The 15,866-nt window shown below is 38.0% G+C and overlaps 1 protein-coding gene across 4 annotated transcripts in view; it reads left to right on the forward strand.

The window, feature by feature from the left end:
* ZNF292 (zinc finger protein 292) overlaps window positions 1–15,866 on the forward strand; it is a 30,453-nt gene that overhangs the window by 4,645 nt on the left and 9,942 nt on the right. For all 4 annotated transcript variants that reach the window (XM_083497497.1, XM_083497498.1, XM_083497496.1 and 1 more), the window contains 5 exons: window positions 1,693–1,847; window positions 2,320–2,398; window positions 4,686–4,821; window positions 12,964–13,166; window positions 14,751–14,887. In XM_083497497.1, coding sequence (XP_083353623.1) covers window positions 4,686–4,821; window positions 12,964–13,166; window positions 14,751–14,887 — 476 coding nt within the window. In that variant the 5' untranslated portion in view covers window positions 1,693–1,847; window positions 2,320–2,398. The remainder of the gene's footprint in view (window positions 1–1,692; window positions 1,848–2,319; window positions 2,399–4,685; window positions 4,822–12,963; window positions 13,167–14,750; window positions 14,888–15,866) is intronic.

Here is a 15,866-nt window from a genome sequence, read left to right on the forward strand (position 1 = left end):
GGCATCAATCTATAATGTTCATAAGGGTTACTTCCCATTTGGTAACTCTGGCCTTTTAGAATTAAATGATTCTTCACACTAGTTGACAAAATATTCTAATATCCCCCAGAATTCATTCAAAGTTCAGTTGACAGCATGTAGTTCTTTGTGATAGACCATATTAGTTTTGGGCAACAAAACAAAAAGGTCATGGAACTATAATAATTAAGAATTTCATTTTAGTGTGCCTCACTGGCAAAGCATTCATTGTTATCTGTGCTAGGAGAATTCTTTGTGATTTATATTTGTATCTCTTGAATTATTCCTATCCTCCTGCTATTCTAGTGGATTAGGAGACAAAAATCATTATGATTAATATTTCATTTTTAATTGTATATAGAATAGTCTCACTTGCTCATGGCACAGTACCAATCATTAGGCAGAATTTGAAGATACCCCCTGTCTACAGTAACATTACCAAGTTTAGCTCTGACATTACCAAGTCTAGATCTGCATTTCTATGCACCGTTAAATAGGAGTAAGTTCCACGCAGTGGGACTTGCTTTTGAGTAAACATGCATCACATTTCAGTGCATATTTTTTTTAAGCTTTATTGCTTTGTTAAAGAGAAGGACATTTTAAAAAATCATTCTACAGCTAGGCAGTACCTGGAAATCTCAGAAGCCAGAGGGGGTTAGACAGTACACAGAGGGTTTATTTATCTTCTACATATCATGTTGAATGAGCTGTGAGTTTTCTGCACAGTTTTCTCTCACTGTCCAGGCCCAGCTATGCTTGACTGAAAGCTTGAACACCATGTACCTCAGAGCCTCTCTTTCTCCAAAATGGAATTTTTGTGCTCTGCATAGCTCTGTGCTATTACAAATTGGCTGACGAAAGCTGAGTGATAAAATACGCAAATACATGCATAGTTGCATGCACTGGTCTCATCAGGAAATAATGAACTCTTCCAAAAGCAAGTGCAAGAGATATTTCTTAGTGTTTCTACTCTCCTCTGTCCCTCGTCCCTAAGGTAAGGCTAATAGGTCATTTTCCAACTCACAAAATTCCCTGTAGAGTTGTAGTACTAGATCAGAAATCCAGTCTTTTCTGCTTGTCCAATGGAGCTGTTATGAAGGGTGAGTGACATTATTTCAACCAGCTACATCATGCACTACTTTAATTGTCCAGTCCTGCTATTAAATAACTCCTTTCCCAAGAAAGCTATGGCCCGAATACAGTGTTCTTAAGTACCTGCTACCATAATTAGGATTAGAGAATCACATCCCAGTTGCTGTGCAACAACTGGTAATATGTCTGTGGCTGATTGCAGCAGTTGCAACAGCTACCAGCCAGGGAATAGGATGCCACATGCTTACAGCTTTGTGTTGGAGCTGTTGCATTAATAGTGGTGCAGAGCAGCTGTGATGTGTGGTCTCTCAATCCCATTTGTGTCTGAGGTTTGCTGTGCCTGGTATGTCAGCACAGTGCTTTGCAACAAACATATTGAGGTTCAAAGCACATAAATGTTCCTTCTCTTATGCTCTTTGGTGGGACATGGAAGAGAAAAGTCTTATTCATTTGGTAGATTCTAAAAATGTACAGTATAATGTTGAGGGGGGAAATGGTGAATGTGTCAAGTCTCATATCAGTGAATAAAATGGAAAAATGGACTCCAGTCTTGATTATTCCATCTTCATGTTTTCTCAACAGACACTTCTTGAATATGCAGAAAATTGGAAGACATCTGAGGATCCCTTGCCTTTGCTGGAGGTATACACAGAGGCTATCCACAGTTATGTTAAAGTGCGGTCTTACCTTACCTCTGAATGTGAAAATGTAGCCTTGGTGCTTGAACGCTTAGCACTGTGAGTATACTATAATTAGTTTTACGTACACTTGTTTTATATTTTCAAGCTACTTTGGAATATAATGCTGTATATAGTGATGGATAGTTCTTTTAGATAGTAAATGAGGGCCTGACGTACATCTTTAATACATTGGTGAGAGGAAATGGGACTAGATTCAGCTACTGTTGGACTAGGACCTGGGAGATCAGGGTTCAAATACCAACTCAGTAATGAAGCTGGGTGACCTTGGGCCAGTCACATTTACCACCAATCGGCCCACTGGCAATTAGATACCTTATTATTGGCACTGGGAATACTTGCCCCACAGCTGACATCACATATGACACAAGGTGAATGTGGTTTGTGGGACGCTACCTCATGGGCCAAATTAGGATCTGTGTCAGACTCAATTAGGCCTGTGTACTGGAGGTTCCCCACTCATGTTGTGAGCAGTGAGAAATTAACTGATTTTGCAATCTTTCTTTTTCAGAAGCTATGCTGAACTTCTGCTATCCCTGCCTCTTGAACTGCCTGAAAACCAATGGAAAGAGTTTCAGTCCTTTATTCAGGTAAGAATTTGGTTTCTTAACCAACCTATTCATCTGGAGTCATAAATATATAATGTTTGGTGCCTCGTGTTTCTCCTACAGTGATGAGCGTTCTGTTGTGTGTCAGTCTCTCAGATTTATTGTGATCTAAATCTCAGTGAGATGAGTTCTGCCAGGGGAAAATTGTTCAGATGGAAAGTTTGGTTTAGTTTAGTAGCCTTCCATTTTTTCAAGTAAGTCACATAGCTACTCACCCCTTGTGTTTTGGCAAGGTAAAGAAACTTTGTGATAAAGGGGAATTGAAAATTTGAAGCACTCCACAGTTCTTATCATAATCCTCCATATTCTGAAAAAGAATAGTATTGACGTACATAAATCTGTATAAAAATATGAACAAAATAGTGCAGGAACTCTTTGATTGCAGTACCTTTTTTAAAAAGTATGCTTTCTGTCCCACCAAGTTATTTTGCTTAGTGTATGATCCTGCTTCATAATCTGTTAGCATAACCCCTTGAGTTGTAGGTGTGTTAGTTAGTTAGGTTTTTTTTTTATTTATTTAAAAAAAAGTATGATTGGAAGTGAGTTGCGAAAGGCAGATAGCAGTGAGCACTTCGAAAACTCAGTGTTCTTGTTTCTTCTCAATCCGCTAGATGCTATCCAGCTAACATAGTTTAGAGACCCATTTCAATCCCTGCTCAGTTTATTCAATTTAACAGAGAAACAGGGAAGATTGTAATTTGGAATTAGGAAGAATGGTACAAAGATATGATTACGTGGCCAGAAAATTAATGGGAAGTGCTGCACTCTTACTCTTCAGTATTAGAGCCTGCACTCTACAGATGTGAAGTGAAGATTTTATACAAGGTCCACCAGACAGGACATTGGAATATCCTTTGAAATTCCATGTAGAGTACAGCATTGATCATCAACTGGAGAAGCCACCCATGCCTTTTAAAAGGCGGCATATCAGGCAGAAATTTAAAAGGCGTGACTGTCGCCCACTGTTGCATTTATTGAATTCCTACCTGTCACACAGCTTTAAAAGGATACTACTCCTTTCATCTCTTTTTCCCCTTCTTTTAACATATTTAGTTTGGTTTGCACAGAATGCTTTCAAAGTTCTCAAACAGAAGAGAGCACTGTGTCTGGTAGATGGACTAGGAATTCCATTTTTGTAGCCTACAGAGACCCTTCTGCTGTATGAAGCTGCATTCCCTTTCTTCATCTGTGGTTTCCTGAGGAATACCATATGATTGCCAGCTTCCTATCATTCAATGCTGTGATTGCATACCTAGTACACTGGTGCCTGAATAGAAGAGTATGTGAGCGCTTGGTAGCTTTTTCTGGTATTATTATTCAACTGAAAAGATAGTAGAGCTTAGATAATTAGCAGTTAAACTCTGACAGAAGGTGACAGGGCATTGTCTTATTTTCAGAGCTAACATTCATTTTGGGTTGGTTCACACCAAATGCTTTTAAGCTGTGATTTAGAGCTAGGTGGATGAGACTCAGCAAGCCAGAGCAAAGAGTTGGACTTGTATGAGAGCCAGTGTGGTGTAGTGGTTAAGAGCGGTAGTCATGTAATCTGGGGAACCGGGTTCGCATCTCCGCTCCTCCACATGCAGCTGCTGGGTGACCTTGGGCTAGTCACACTTCTCTGAAGTCTCTCAGCCCCACTCACCTCAGAGAGTGTTTGTTGTGGGGGAGGAAGGGAAAGGAGATTGTTAGCCGCTTTGAGACTCCTGAAGGGGAGTGAAAGGCGGGATATCAAATCCAAACTCCTCCTCCTCCTTTGCTTCTCCTGCACAGCCAGGAATCCTAGCTTAGGAAACAGGAATCGTAGTTGAAAATTGCAGTTGGTAAACAAGCCAGCTTCAAACAACAGCCCTCTGTTTAGAACAGCATCATTCAACTTAAACATGCTCCCTCTTCTCCTAGCATGCAGTGTGATAAAGGCATTGAAAATGGTCACAGTTCAAAAGAGCAAATAGAAGTGGCAGAGAGAAACTATAAAAACTAAAAGAAGCTCTTTTTCACAATGTTTTCAGTGTACTGCAATATCCTTGTTCAAAAAGGCATGCTGATATGAATGTATATTTAATTTAAAATTGGCTTCCACTTTGTTCTTCATTAACAGTTCTTACCAGTGTTGCATTCAGGACTGAACACCTGTCATGTCAACTGTGGCAACGTTCTTAGTAAAAATTACTTAAACGTTTGATTATTAAAAGCCCAAGAGCTATTATGAGTTTTATGTAATTTGATGTACATATACTTGTTAAAACTATTTTGGTGTTTTTTTTCCAAGATGGCACACACAAAATTGATGGAAAGTGGCAGCTGCCAATTGCATTTCTTATCTCTTCTTGCTCAAGAAAATGGGACTTGGAAGAATCCAGTTCTTTCTAGTATCCTTTCCCAAGAGCCTCTGGATCAGGATGAGGGTAAGTTTACAAAGGAAATGTAGGCTGAAATGTAGCCTACTGTACAAAGCTAAGAGTTGCATCCATTAGTCTGCTTGCTTTTGCCCCTGGCCCCATGCAGTCTTTGGGTGATTCATCGCAAGGGAATGTGGCTTTTGAGCTCGAAAGGTTCTCCAACCCTGCTATTAATTCTTTGCAGGATAAGGCACTTCTGCACTTCAGTTTCTGCCCCCTGTCCAACACATAGTATAATCATTAGGTGAAGGTGAATTTGCAGAAATCCTCACACACTGTCAGGTAGGCTACAGCTACATGAAAAGACTTGTGAACTGAGAGATACTAACCAACTTTAGAAGTTGACAGTTATGTGTATTTAAATTAGTTCTTACTATAAAATAAAAGTATCCTTATTTACCAATTGTTATATCTTCCTGTATTAAGTGGAAATGGGAAGACAGAGAATTGGAAATAAGCAGAGAGCTTAAAAGTTTTATACCTTACACGGGGGGGGGGGGGAAGCCCACTTTGAGTACTGGTTCCAGAAAGGTAGAGATAGTTATGCAGGGGCTGGTTCTGGGGTTGTTCTGACTATGTGCTATTTCAGCTTTACACACAATCCCTGGAACCTAACCCCTGTGCAAGTTGTGAATCAACTGTATAGACAATAGTTTTCCGTTTGTTGCCCAATTATTCCACCTTTCTTCATGGTGTCTAAGATACAGCATTTTTAAATCCCTTCTTTCCATGAGAAATGGCATTATAGAATGCAAGTTAGAGAAGAAAATTCTTTGTAATTCCATGTATAGTGATTAGTTTATACGTGATCATTAATGACGGAGAAAAAGAAATGCACCATTACTTTTGAGTCAATTCTTCTATGGTAAAGCTTTCTTGTGGAAGCACCCATATTTTAAGATTTGTGAGTTAATACTTACCGTGGCAAGCATCCAGAGGGCAAACTATTTAGCTCTAGTGTAATCATGTGTTCAATACTTCCTTGGTGTCTCGTCTCATCTTTAAAGTAATAGTTAGGCGCTTCCCATATCAGTGATCCATGTGTTCAGCTGGTGGCATGCATGAATTAAGGCAAAAATAAATAAAAATGCTACCCGTGCATTTAATTGGCATGGCACAGAGATACCTGCGTACAAAATATTAAAATTTGTCACTGCTGTGTTACATGGCTGCAAGGGCCATTTTCTTTCGCTTCTTCTTTAAGGACTACTTGGGCTTAGTGGGAGTATGAAGACATGCATAGCAGAGATATGAGGAATGCTGTTACTGCCTCCTTTGGGAAGCAGTGGTTGGAAAACAGTTTAAGTGCTCATCTGCCATGATGGGAAGGCATGTAAAGAATTTGATTTTGCTTTGTATTTGTAAGCTTCCTTTGTCTTAAGAGAAGCAGGATGGTGATGTTTGCCACACCCCAATAATTGCTTGCAAAGCTATTTAATGTGTGGAAATCTGGGAATTAATTGAATATTTTATTTTTATTTTACTTATTAAGTGCATATCTCACATTTCTTCCCAAAGGACCAGGTGACAAACACTTCAAGTAATAAAAACACAATTTAAAATGAAATACTGACATAGAGTTGTATCTGACGAAGTTGTCCTATTCATGCAAAGGCAGATTCCTCCTCCTTCCCCTTCTTCCCAAAAATCTGTTACAGGGGTTTCCCCACCCTCCAGAACATTTTAGCAGGGTACAAGGAGAGGGAGGAGAAGTTTCATTGTAGAAGTGGAAATCCTTGTGCAAATTGGACAGCTTCGTCGGATACAACCCATAGAGTCTGGGAAGACTGGCATAATGTTCGACACTTTCAGGGTTACCAAGGTGTTGAGGTACTTTAAGAGTTTAGTCCCTTAGTTATAATGGTCTGAATGAAGTTTGCATTAATTTCCATGCTGTTATTAATTACCATCTACAGTACATACAAATGGTATGTTTATGAATAGTGCTGCTCACACTAGAAATTTAGTTAGCACAATATTAAATCTTTAATTGAGGCCTCTTGCCAAATAGGGGTTGGGCTTAAGTTTATTTATGTAAGAATACAACTAAAACTATGATAAAACCATAATAAACACAATTAAAAATGTCCTGCATAGTAGGGATAGCCTTTAGGAGAAATGAAAGAACATCATAGGGGGAAACTAATGATTGAGGATTTATTTTGATAAAGAATTGTATTAGATGTGGTATGGGTGGGCGTCTGAGAGATAAATATTGGGTTTCTATTGTTCATTGAAGATTGAGCAGAGTGAAGTTTATAGTAGCTTAAAATTTATTTTTGTATTCTAAAATAGATCTTGTTTCTGCATTGACTGTGTTATTTGTATTATGGTTGTGTTTTTGTAGCATAACTTGGTCTTGTGATCATCCTTGCTCACAGGTTAACTGTACCGTGAAATTAAAGGTTGCTGTGGATTTGCAAGAGGAAAACTAAAACCTTGACATTAAAACTCCAAATGTTAATAATATTAATGTGACGTACAGTTCCGATTCATGAGTTAAAAATTGACTTTTTTTTAAACCTCAAGGTCCTTCCGTATCTTATTTCAGTGATAGCAGAGAATGTTCCTCTGTTAATGCAAGACAGGTTACCTGAAATGATAAACACGGTGGTTTAAAGGATTATTAGGGACCGTGGGTGGAAGAGCAAGGCTAAAAAATAAGAAATGTAATTAGTCACTGAATCATGTGGAAGATGGAAAAGAATATGAATGTTTTGGATGGGGCATGGAAAATGAACATTGAATAAATGCATCGTTTTGTGTTTAACAATGAACAGTACTAAACCTTTGCATATACAGAACTGTCATCTCTAGTTATTAAAATAACTTTCTCCCAGATTTCACAATGGCCTGTGTGTGCATTTCTTGTTAAGAAAGCATGTCTGTGTTGCATAGCTTAGGAAAATATATTCTAATTTCTTACTTAGCTTGTCATTATCTTTTTTTAAAAACTTAACCTGATTTTAATAAGTTGCACAATTAAATATGCAAAGTGAGGCAGTTACTCTAATCACATAACATGGAGTAACTTCTCAAGTATGATTTGATTATCAGGAACGCCATTGTGAACTGAGACAGTCTGCTCTTCTCCCCACCCCTGCCATGGTGTCAAAAATAGTTAAGAGTTAAATGTCACATTGCGTGACTCAGGCAAATGATGGTTACTACTAACCACAGTTTGTACCCAGACCAGATACTGAAACCAAGACGTGGTACACTGGACCGTTGTCTTGCCTCAGTAATGGACTGGACAAGAGCCAATTAACTGACAATCTACATAAGACTGAGACATTGTTATTGGGTGGTTCCCTAGATGAAATGGTTGGGAGTGTGTTGTGGACACTTGGCCTAAAAATTGTAGACATGAGGATTAGCTAGGTAAGCCTAGGAAAGAAACCTGCCAAATTACAGACAAAGGTTTGTGTATTAGCCACCTGTAAACTCGATTGAGGTGACAGAGAGAACTAAAGGTGGTTTGCTTTATGCCCTGTGGTTTTGTGAGCAACTACTTTTTAAAATGGCATATATCATAGAGGTGCCTATAAGAAAGGAGCGTGCAAAATTTCAAAGGAATGGGGGCAGGGGCTAGTGACTTACATGATTGAAAAAAATCATGTTTGTGTTCTATTCACTTGGCACCAAAACTCCAAAAACAATGCAAAGCTGATAAATAGGAGTGGATGTGTAGCACAAAGGCAAAAGGGCATCAGTGTCCGGCATTTTCAAGTGAGCATTGCTAGCAGAACTAGCAAAGAACACAGAGCATACAAAACCAAGATGATACATCAACATCTGTTCTCCAAAGAACAGTGTTTAAAGAGCTCCTGTAAATCTATTCAAGGTTTTTCTGTGGATATGACACAGTAAATTTGCAAAACATTTTAATGTCTGAATATAGCTGTGTTAAAAGTTCTGAAAAATAGCAGTTTTGATACAATATAAACATTGTCTGGTTTTTTGTTTAGTGATTATAAAGTAATGGTTTAATAGTGGCAAAACAAAGCAATTTTGTATCTCATTTGCATGCTTTTAAGTGATCCTGATAGTTTACTCTCTTTTTCTATTTTAATTTTAAAGAAACGTTTATTCAAAATTCTGCAAAACATAGTGTTATCAAACAGAATCTGATGACAATATACATAGTCCACATACAATTATAGATCACTGTTCAACAAAAACAGACATAAAATAAAACCAAAATAAATAAACATCCTCCCATCAGATGTCAAGGAGATAATTAATTACACAACTGTAGAAAATATTTGAAGGTAGCCCTGTATAGGGAAGTTTTTAATGTTTAATGTTGTATTATGTTTTTATATATTTTGGAAGACACTCAGAGTGGCTGGAGCAACCTAGTCAGATGGGCGAGGGTACCAAAAATTGTTGTTGAAGGTAGCGACTGGAACTATTTATAACATAGATATAATGGCTGAACAAGACAGGGTTACAACCATGGACTCTATTATACCAAGGGAAAGTAATTAAAGTGTTCTGTTGTCCTAAGTCACTATCAGCCATATTCATTCATTACTGCTTTGTTTCATTGCTCTTTATTTGCCTATTTTCTTTTTTCTTTATTCCTCGTCATCCCAAAACTGTCTAAATAATTTTATTTATTTATCTTTACCCAATTACCTTCCCCATTTTTTCTCTAGTTTGGGAACCCTCCAAACATACATATTTTCTGAGTATGTTTTATTTAGCCCAGTGCCTTATTTTATGTCAGCCTTCTTCAATCTTGTGCCTTCTAAATGTTTTGGGTGGCAATTCCCATCATCCTTGACCGCTGGTGGTGTTGGTTGGGGCCACTGAGAGTTACATTCCAAAAACATCTGGAGGGCACCAGGTCGGGGAATGCTGTTAGTTGAGCAAGCTATAAGTGTCTATTAAAAATTAAGGCTGCAAATCAAGGAAGCAGTATATGATTGTCAGGGAGAACTACATGTGCAACCTGAGTAGGATTACAGGTGGTGCCATTTTGTGTGTGTCCAATTGACGCACAACCACCATTGTACACATCATTTTTGGCCCTGGAATGGAGGTGGAACAGGCTTATGGTGACCCAGAACACAACTCCTGCACAAGCGGGGAGTTGCCTGTACATGTATTCACTACAATTGTTGTCATTGCCAAAGTCACTGTTCAGTATAAGAAGAGGCTTCTCTTCTGCCATTGGGACTGCTGTACCAAAACATCAAACAAAACTAGATGTACATGTAGCTCTCTCACCATTCCCAGGCAGGCACATCACTTCGTTTAATTGCTGCTGCAGTTAATGAAAAATATACCTTGACATTTGATTTTGGAAAGCATTGCCAAAGCATTTCGAGTCAGTATAGGGAGACTTATTGAAGACTGTTATTAATAAGTTTTTGCCTGTTACATATTTGTTTGACCCTTAGGAAATTACAAAGTTACAATTGCTTTCCATGCTCACTTAAGTTAAAACTTTGTCTTTCTTAAATGATATGGACATACTGTTTCACTTTTCAAAAACATGAAGATAAAGATTAGCTGAATAGTTCATTTCAATTTACGATATAATTCACAATTTTAATTCATGAAATTTAGAAACTTAATTGTGAAGGCTTTATAACAAAAATACAAGTACATAGTTAAGGTATAAATACTATTTGTAAATATTAACTAGTCTTTACTGATTCACACATACATTGGTGTTAAATATTTAATGGGCAGTTTCTGATCACATATTGTTGTTTCACCCTGTTTGCATTTCACATTTTAAAGTGGAAAGTTCAATCACCTTACAGTTTGGTCTGAAACAAGTCTAATTGAAAGTACGCCTCATTGTTATCAGTGAAGCTTTCTTGCTTTGCAGCATTAATGTAGTAATGTTCTAGAATGTAAGCCAGTGCTTAGCTGCGTTGGACTGATACTGTATTGTGTGTTTTGATGTAGTAATTTTAACACTTAATATTGGGTTTATACATTTTTATGTGCCTGAGATTCCGTAACAAGAACGGACAAAAGGCAAGTTTGTCTGTTGATGAATACATATTATTCTCTGGCTTCTAAAATTTGAATTATAGGGATATTCATTAATTGCATTTAAGTTGTAAAGAACATTTCTAGCAATGTACCTAATGTTGGAAGATAGTATAAAACGTGTTTGTTTCTTGTATTTGAAATTATTATTGTGAGTTGTATTATCATTCAGTGGATATCACTGATAAAGCCTGTTTTTAATCAGTGTGTTAGTTAAAAATATTATTTATTATTATATAATATATAATATAATATTATTATACTGGAAAGTATCTTTGTAAATAATTTATGGCTGAATTCAGATGAGATTGACCTCTGAATCATAAAACACAATTGTCTCTTTGTAGCCGTAATAATACTGAATCTGCCTCTTTCGTCCCATTTCATCAGCTTGCTCTCTGAAAAGTAATTAGAACGATTAATTTATCTGCAAGAATATCTGTTTTCATATTATAAAGCTACTTAATCCAGACAGGCTGCAGTGACATTGATTTTAATCTATTTCCGTAACCTTTTTGGTAGATCTTTTTTAATTAACTTTCGCATCCTGGCTTTATTGATTTATTTTTGTTTTTTTACCTTTAGACTCTATAGATGAGTCATAACTTTATATATATAAAGCCATCTGGATTCTTCTCCAATTTCTCTCTCATTTTACCCTTCTTCTAAAGACCAGTGTCTAAAATCTCTTTGTAAATAAAAAAAATTAGTGTGTGCGGATGTGAGAAAAACAAGTAGGTTTTAATCAGGTTTTGTTTTTGTTTTCTTTTGTTTTGTTTAAAAAAGCATTTTAAATACCGTAATTTTAAATTTGGTTCTTATATGTGCAACTTAAAATATATCTGGAGTGTCTCTCTTGATGGAACCTAGCCCGGCCAGGTGGGTTTCAAGGTGGGTCACAATTTGGTCCCACTGCAGTGTGCACCCCAGTTCATCACTTCCCTTGTTCACATAGGTGTGCATAGCAGTCATTACCCTCCACCCGTGCTGCGACTGGCTTTGGGCTGTTGCACAAGGATGCTGCCACCCAGCAATAGAGAGGGGTGTCACCACCACCTCTCCAACACTTCCGCCTGTTGGTCAAGCTTGACCCCGGGAGTGGAGGTGTGGCCAGCTTGCAGCATTGGGCCGCCACACAAGGAAGCTGTCTCTGCAGATCCCTCATACGCCAGATCCCTCTCAGCTGGCCCTAGAGTGGCCCTAAGGAGAAGGAGCCGCTGCCGCCGCTGCCCAACCCCAAAGGCTGGGCTTGGGTGCTGCTTCCTTCAATGAGGCAACCTGTTTTGGGGGTGCCTAGTTGCACACCCTCAAAAGAAATGTGTCTGGAGCTGTGACCCTCCACGTCCTGCCCTCTCCATGCTATGCCACTGGCACTGGCTCTTATATATGTTCATCGCTGCAGCTTTCTTTGTAAGTGCTAGCTTGAGAGCCATAGGTGATAAGGAACTGCATGTCAGAGGGTGCATGGAATTCCATGGCAGTGAACGAGCTAGTGGAGGGGGAATGGAACACTGTTCCTACTGTGCACCCAGTGTAGAAACCAAGTAGGGTGCCAGAATCTGGTGCTTAGCATAAAAATACAATGAATTGTTGCAGGAAGGAAATACTTCTTTGTCTCCCTCTGTAGCCCCTCCAGTCCCTCTCCTGTTATAAAAAAATACATAATTGCAGACTAGTTTGTGGTCTTATTTATTAGGTTTATTTGTTGGTTCTACCAATCCTGTAGTCATATATTTGTACAATTGTGTGCCGAATGAAATCTTACCTTGACACCATCCAGCATAAATTGTTCATTAAGAAGGTTGTTCAGCCCCCTCTCCCCTCATTATAACTTGTGTTCTCTGAAGTAAACTATGTTGAAATACAAATAATATTACTGCAAAAAAGGTAATCTCACTTATTTCCCATACCATAATTAAGAAAAGTTGGTATATCATAGGGTTGATGATCAGAGGGAAGAATTGAAGCTCTGGCTTGCTTTTTTAAAATTGAAATAGGTTTACTGTAGTCAAGTTGGGCCCCTTCAAAATCCTTCTAACAGTTAGTGCCTTTGCCTTTCATGATAAATACTGGTATGTAGACCTGTGTTAACACTTACTGCATGGTGAGCTAACAATATGTCTAATTGTCTTTCAGTGAATCAGTTTTTAACCTTTGAAGGCCCTATGCTACTGGATGTGCGCATTAAACATTTGATGAAAACAAAGCAGTTAACTCAAGCAACTGCCCTGGCAAAAGTGTGCTCTGACAATCCAGAAATCAGCAGCAAAGGCAGTTTTAAGCAAACCTATCTAGTCTGCCTTTGTTCTGGGTCACCAAATGAAAAGCTAATGCAGGAGGTAAGTATGTTTTAGAAATATGCCTTGTGACTTTCTCAAAACATCAGTAATAAGAGTATTGGGAAACATGGTTCAGAAGTGCATGTTGTAACATTCTCTGAAGAAAGAATTACTTGTGTTCTAGAACAGTTAAGCTTGAGTCAGTGCAAACTGTAAGGTATAAAACATCTTGGGCCAGATTCAACTACCCCATTCATGGAAGCTAGCACAAGGACTCCACCTAGCTCAATGGAGCTTTTCCCCTCTCTTCCCCTGTACCTGCCCCATATCCTCCCTGGAGAGTTGGGAGAACCCCCAGAACAGCATGGCAGGGAGGAGAAGGAAGATTGTTCCATCTGGCAAGCAGAAATGCTCTCATTGGTGGTATATTGAATTCCACCCATTGACTCTTATCCCTTAAAAAAAGAATTGTTGAAGTGTTTGCCATATTTTATTATATGGGGGTCTATTCGTTAATGTATAGTACCCATTATTTGGATACAGTGGCTTTTAAATTGGAACAATTGGGCATAGAAAGGTTAGGAGGGAATTCATGATTTTGAATAATTCTGGGAGATTAAGGTTTTCAGGGAAGCTCTTAAGACAAGGGGTAATTAAATATTCTCAGTGGTCAGTCTTTGAAACATTCATATCTGTTAGACCCTCTTTGGCAGTAATCAGAAAGGAACTGACAGCCTTGTTCGAGCTTTTGAAGAGAAATGACAGAATGACTCCATTTGGCATTAATATATTTTAAAATGCCCTTCCTCTTTCAGCATTAACCACACTACCTGGTGAATGCTAAGCTTTTGACCACCTTCAAATCCTCTAACCATGGCTGGCATTGACCTCAGCGCAGATGCACTGCTGCAGCATTGTTAAAGTTGAAAAGGGTTAGAAGAAAGGGATTCTAGTACTGTATAAGGAAAGGAAGGCAGTTCATGAACTTGCTGAAGCCCAGAGGTTGCTCGCAATCTCTTAACCAAAATTAAGTCCTTTGATTCCTGGAGTCTGTTCACTTGGATTATTTTATATTTGGGAATGATTTGTGCAGGTCCTTACAAACATAGGGTAGGATTTCCCTAACAAGACCTATCAGCAGAAGCCCTGCACAAAACATTTTGCTTGCACAGTGGGGCTTTTCCCCTCCGCCCACCCATGTGTGTTGGTAAGGCGAATCCCCAGAACAGTACTCAGAAGGTGGAGAGGTGAGTGGTTATTCTGTTCGGCAAATGGAAATGCTTGCACTGACAGAAGGATCAGAAGAGTGTGACGTTAAATTCCTCCCATAAACTAATAAAACATATACATAGAGACTTAAGTATTTTTGTCTGTGTTAGCAGTATTTTTAGTCTCTCTGGATAAGTGTAATAGAAGATGCTGGTGTATAAATTTAAGAGATCATTGAGATGATTTATGTAATGTATAAACTGTACAAATTAGATTTTTTTTCTTTTTGAAAAATAATCATGGTTTTTACATAGACTATCAATGTTTAAAGCAATTGCTTAAACTGCTGATATGTACTATGCATGTTTTGATGTAATCGGATTTAATATTTTAACTGAAAACAAATTACTTAATCTTTTTTTCCTCACTCTTCAGATTGCAGATATAGACTGCAAAGATGCTTTAGAAATGATCTGTAATCTAGAATCTGAAGGAGATGAAAAGAGTGCTCTTATTTTATGTGCAGCATTTTTATCTCGTCAACTGCAGCAGGGAGAGATGTATTGTGCATGGTAGGTTTGAATCCTTTGAACTATGTTAGTTAGAATATATTATACAGCAAATATACAAATGGAGTAATGGAACAGAAATATTATAAAATTGAGTATTTTGTTATAACTTGTGATAGCTAGTGCCATTGGTGTCTGTAATTTATCCTAATTAAGGATCAGATAGCAGATCAAATATTACAAAGCAACCATAGTTTTATCTCTGTAGGAACCAAATTCTACAGCTCTTAGTAGACTGGTGTAATAGAAGTTAAGTTAATATATCTAAAATACTTACCTCATCATTGTGAGATTTTATTGTACCAGTACATTTCCAAGTACTATGCAGTGAAATGACTAGTAGACTGTTCCTTGTGAACATAAACCAGAGCATATTTAACGCTGAAATGTGCATCCTTACCATTTATATCTGTATAAGATAGATATTGAGTGGGAAAACATAATACTTGGAATAAAATGCTTAGTCATGAAAATGTTAGCACATTTAACATTCAGGATTTTTCTGTAAATTTTATTAAAATAAGATTTCAATCACTAGAATGATGGATTGTAAATCACTCTCAGTTTTATGCTGCTCAAGATGCATTAAGCAAGCCAATTTCCCCATCTCAAGTATTCAGAAAGAATGACTTGCTTTCCATGTGTCCAGGCATAGTTTAATCAAACAGTTCTCTTATATAAATAGAAGTGTACTTCATTTTAAATGTACTGTAATGTTTCTCCTGTTTTTGGCCAAAATATAATGCAGGTAGGCTGCCTCTGAAGCTATTATTTTTCTTTGTATTCCAACTGTTTCCAAAATTTCCCAATAAGTAGAAGCTGCAGGGAATTCCCAAGGTGCCATACTAGCAATTGTTTACCTTAATTTATAGGGCATGGGGCTGCCACCTCTGTTGCATTGATTGCCAACTCCCAACCCCCTCCCTTCACCCCTGCCCACTTGCTATCCCTGCCAACACAATACCCTCCCCATTGTGAATCC

Source organism: Podarcis liolepis (assembly GCF_965112155.1).
Source record: "Podarcis liolepis genome assembly, chromosome: 3".
NCBI classification, from domain to species: domain Eukaryota; kingdom Metazoa; phylum Chordata; class Lepidosauria; order Squamata; family Lacertidae; genus Podarcis; species Podarcis liolepis.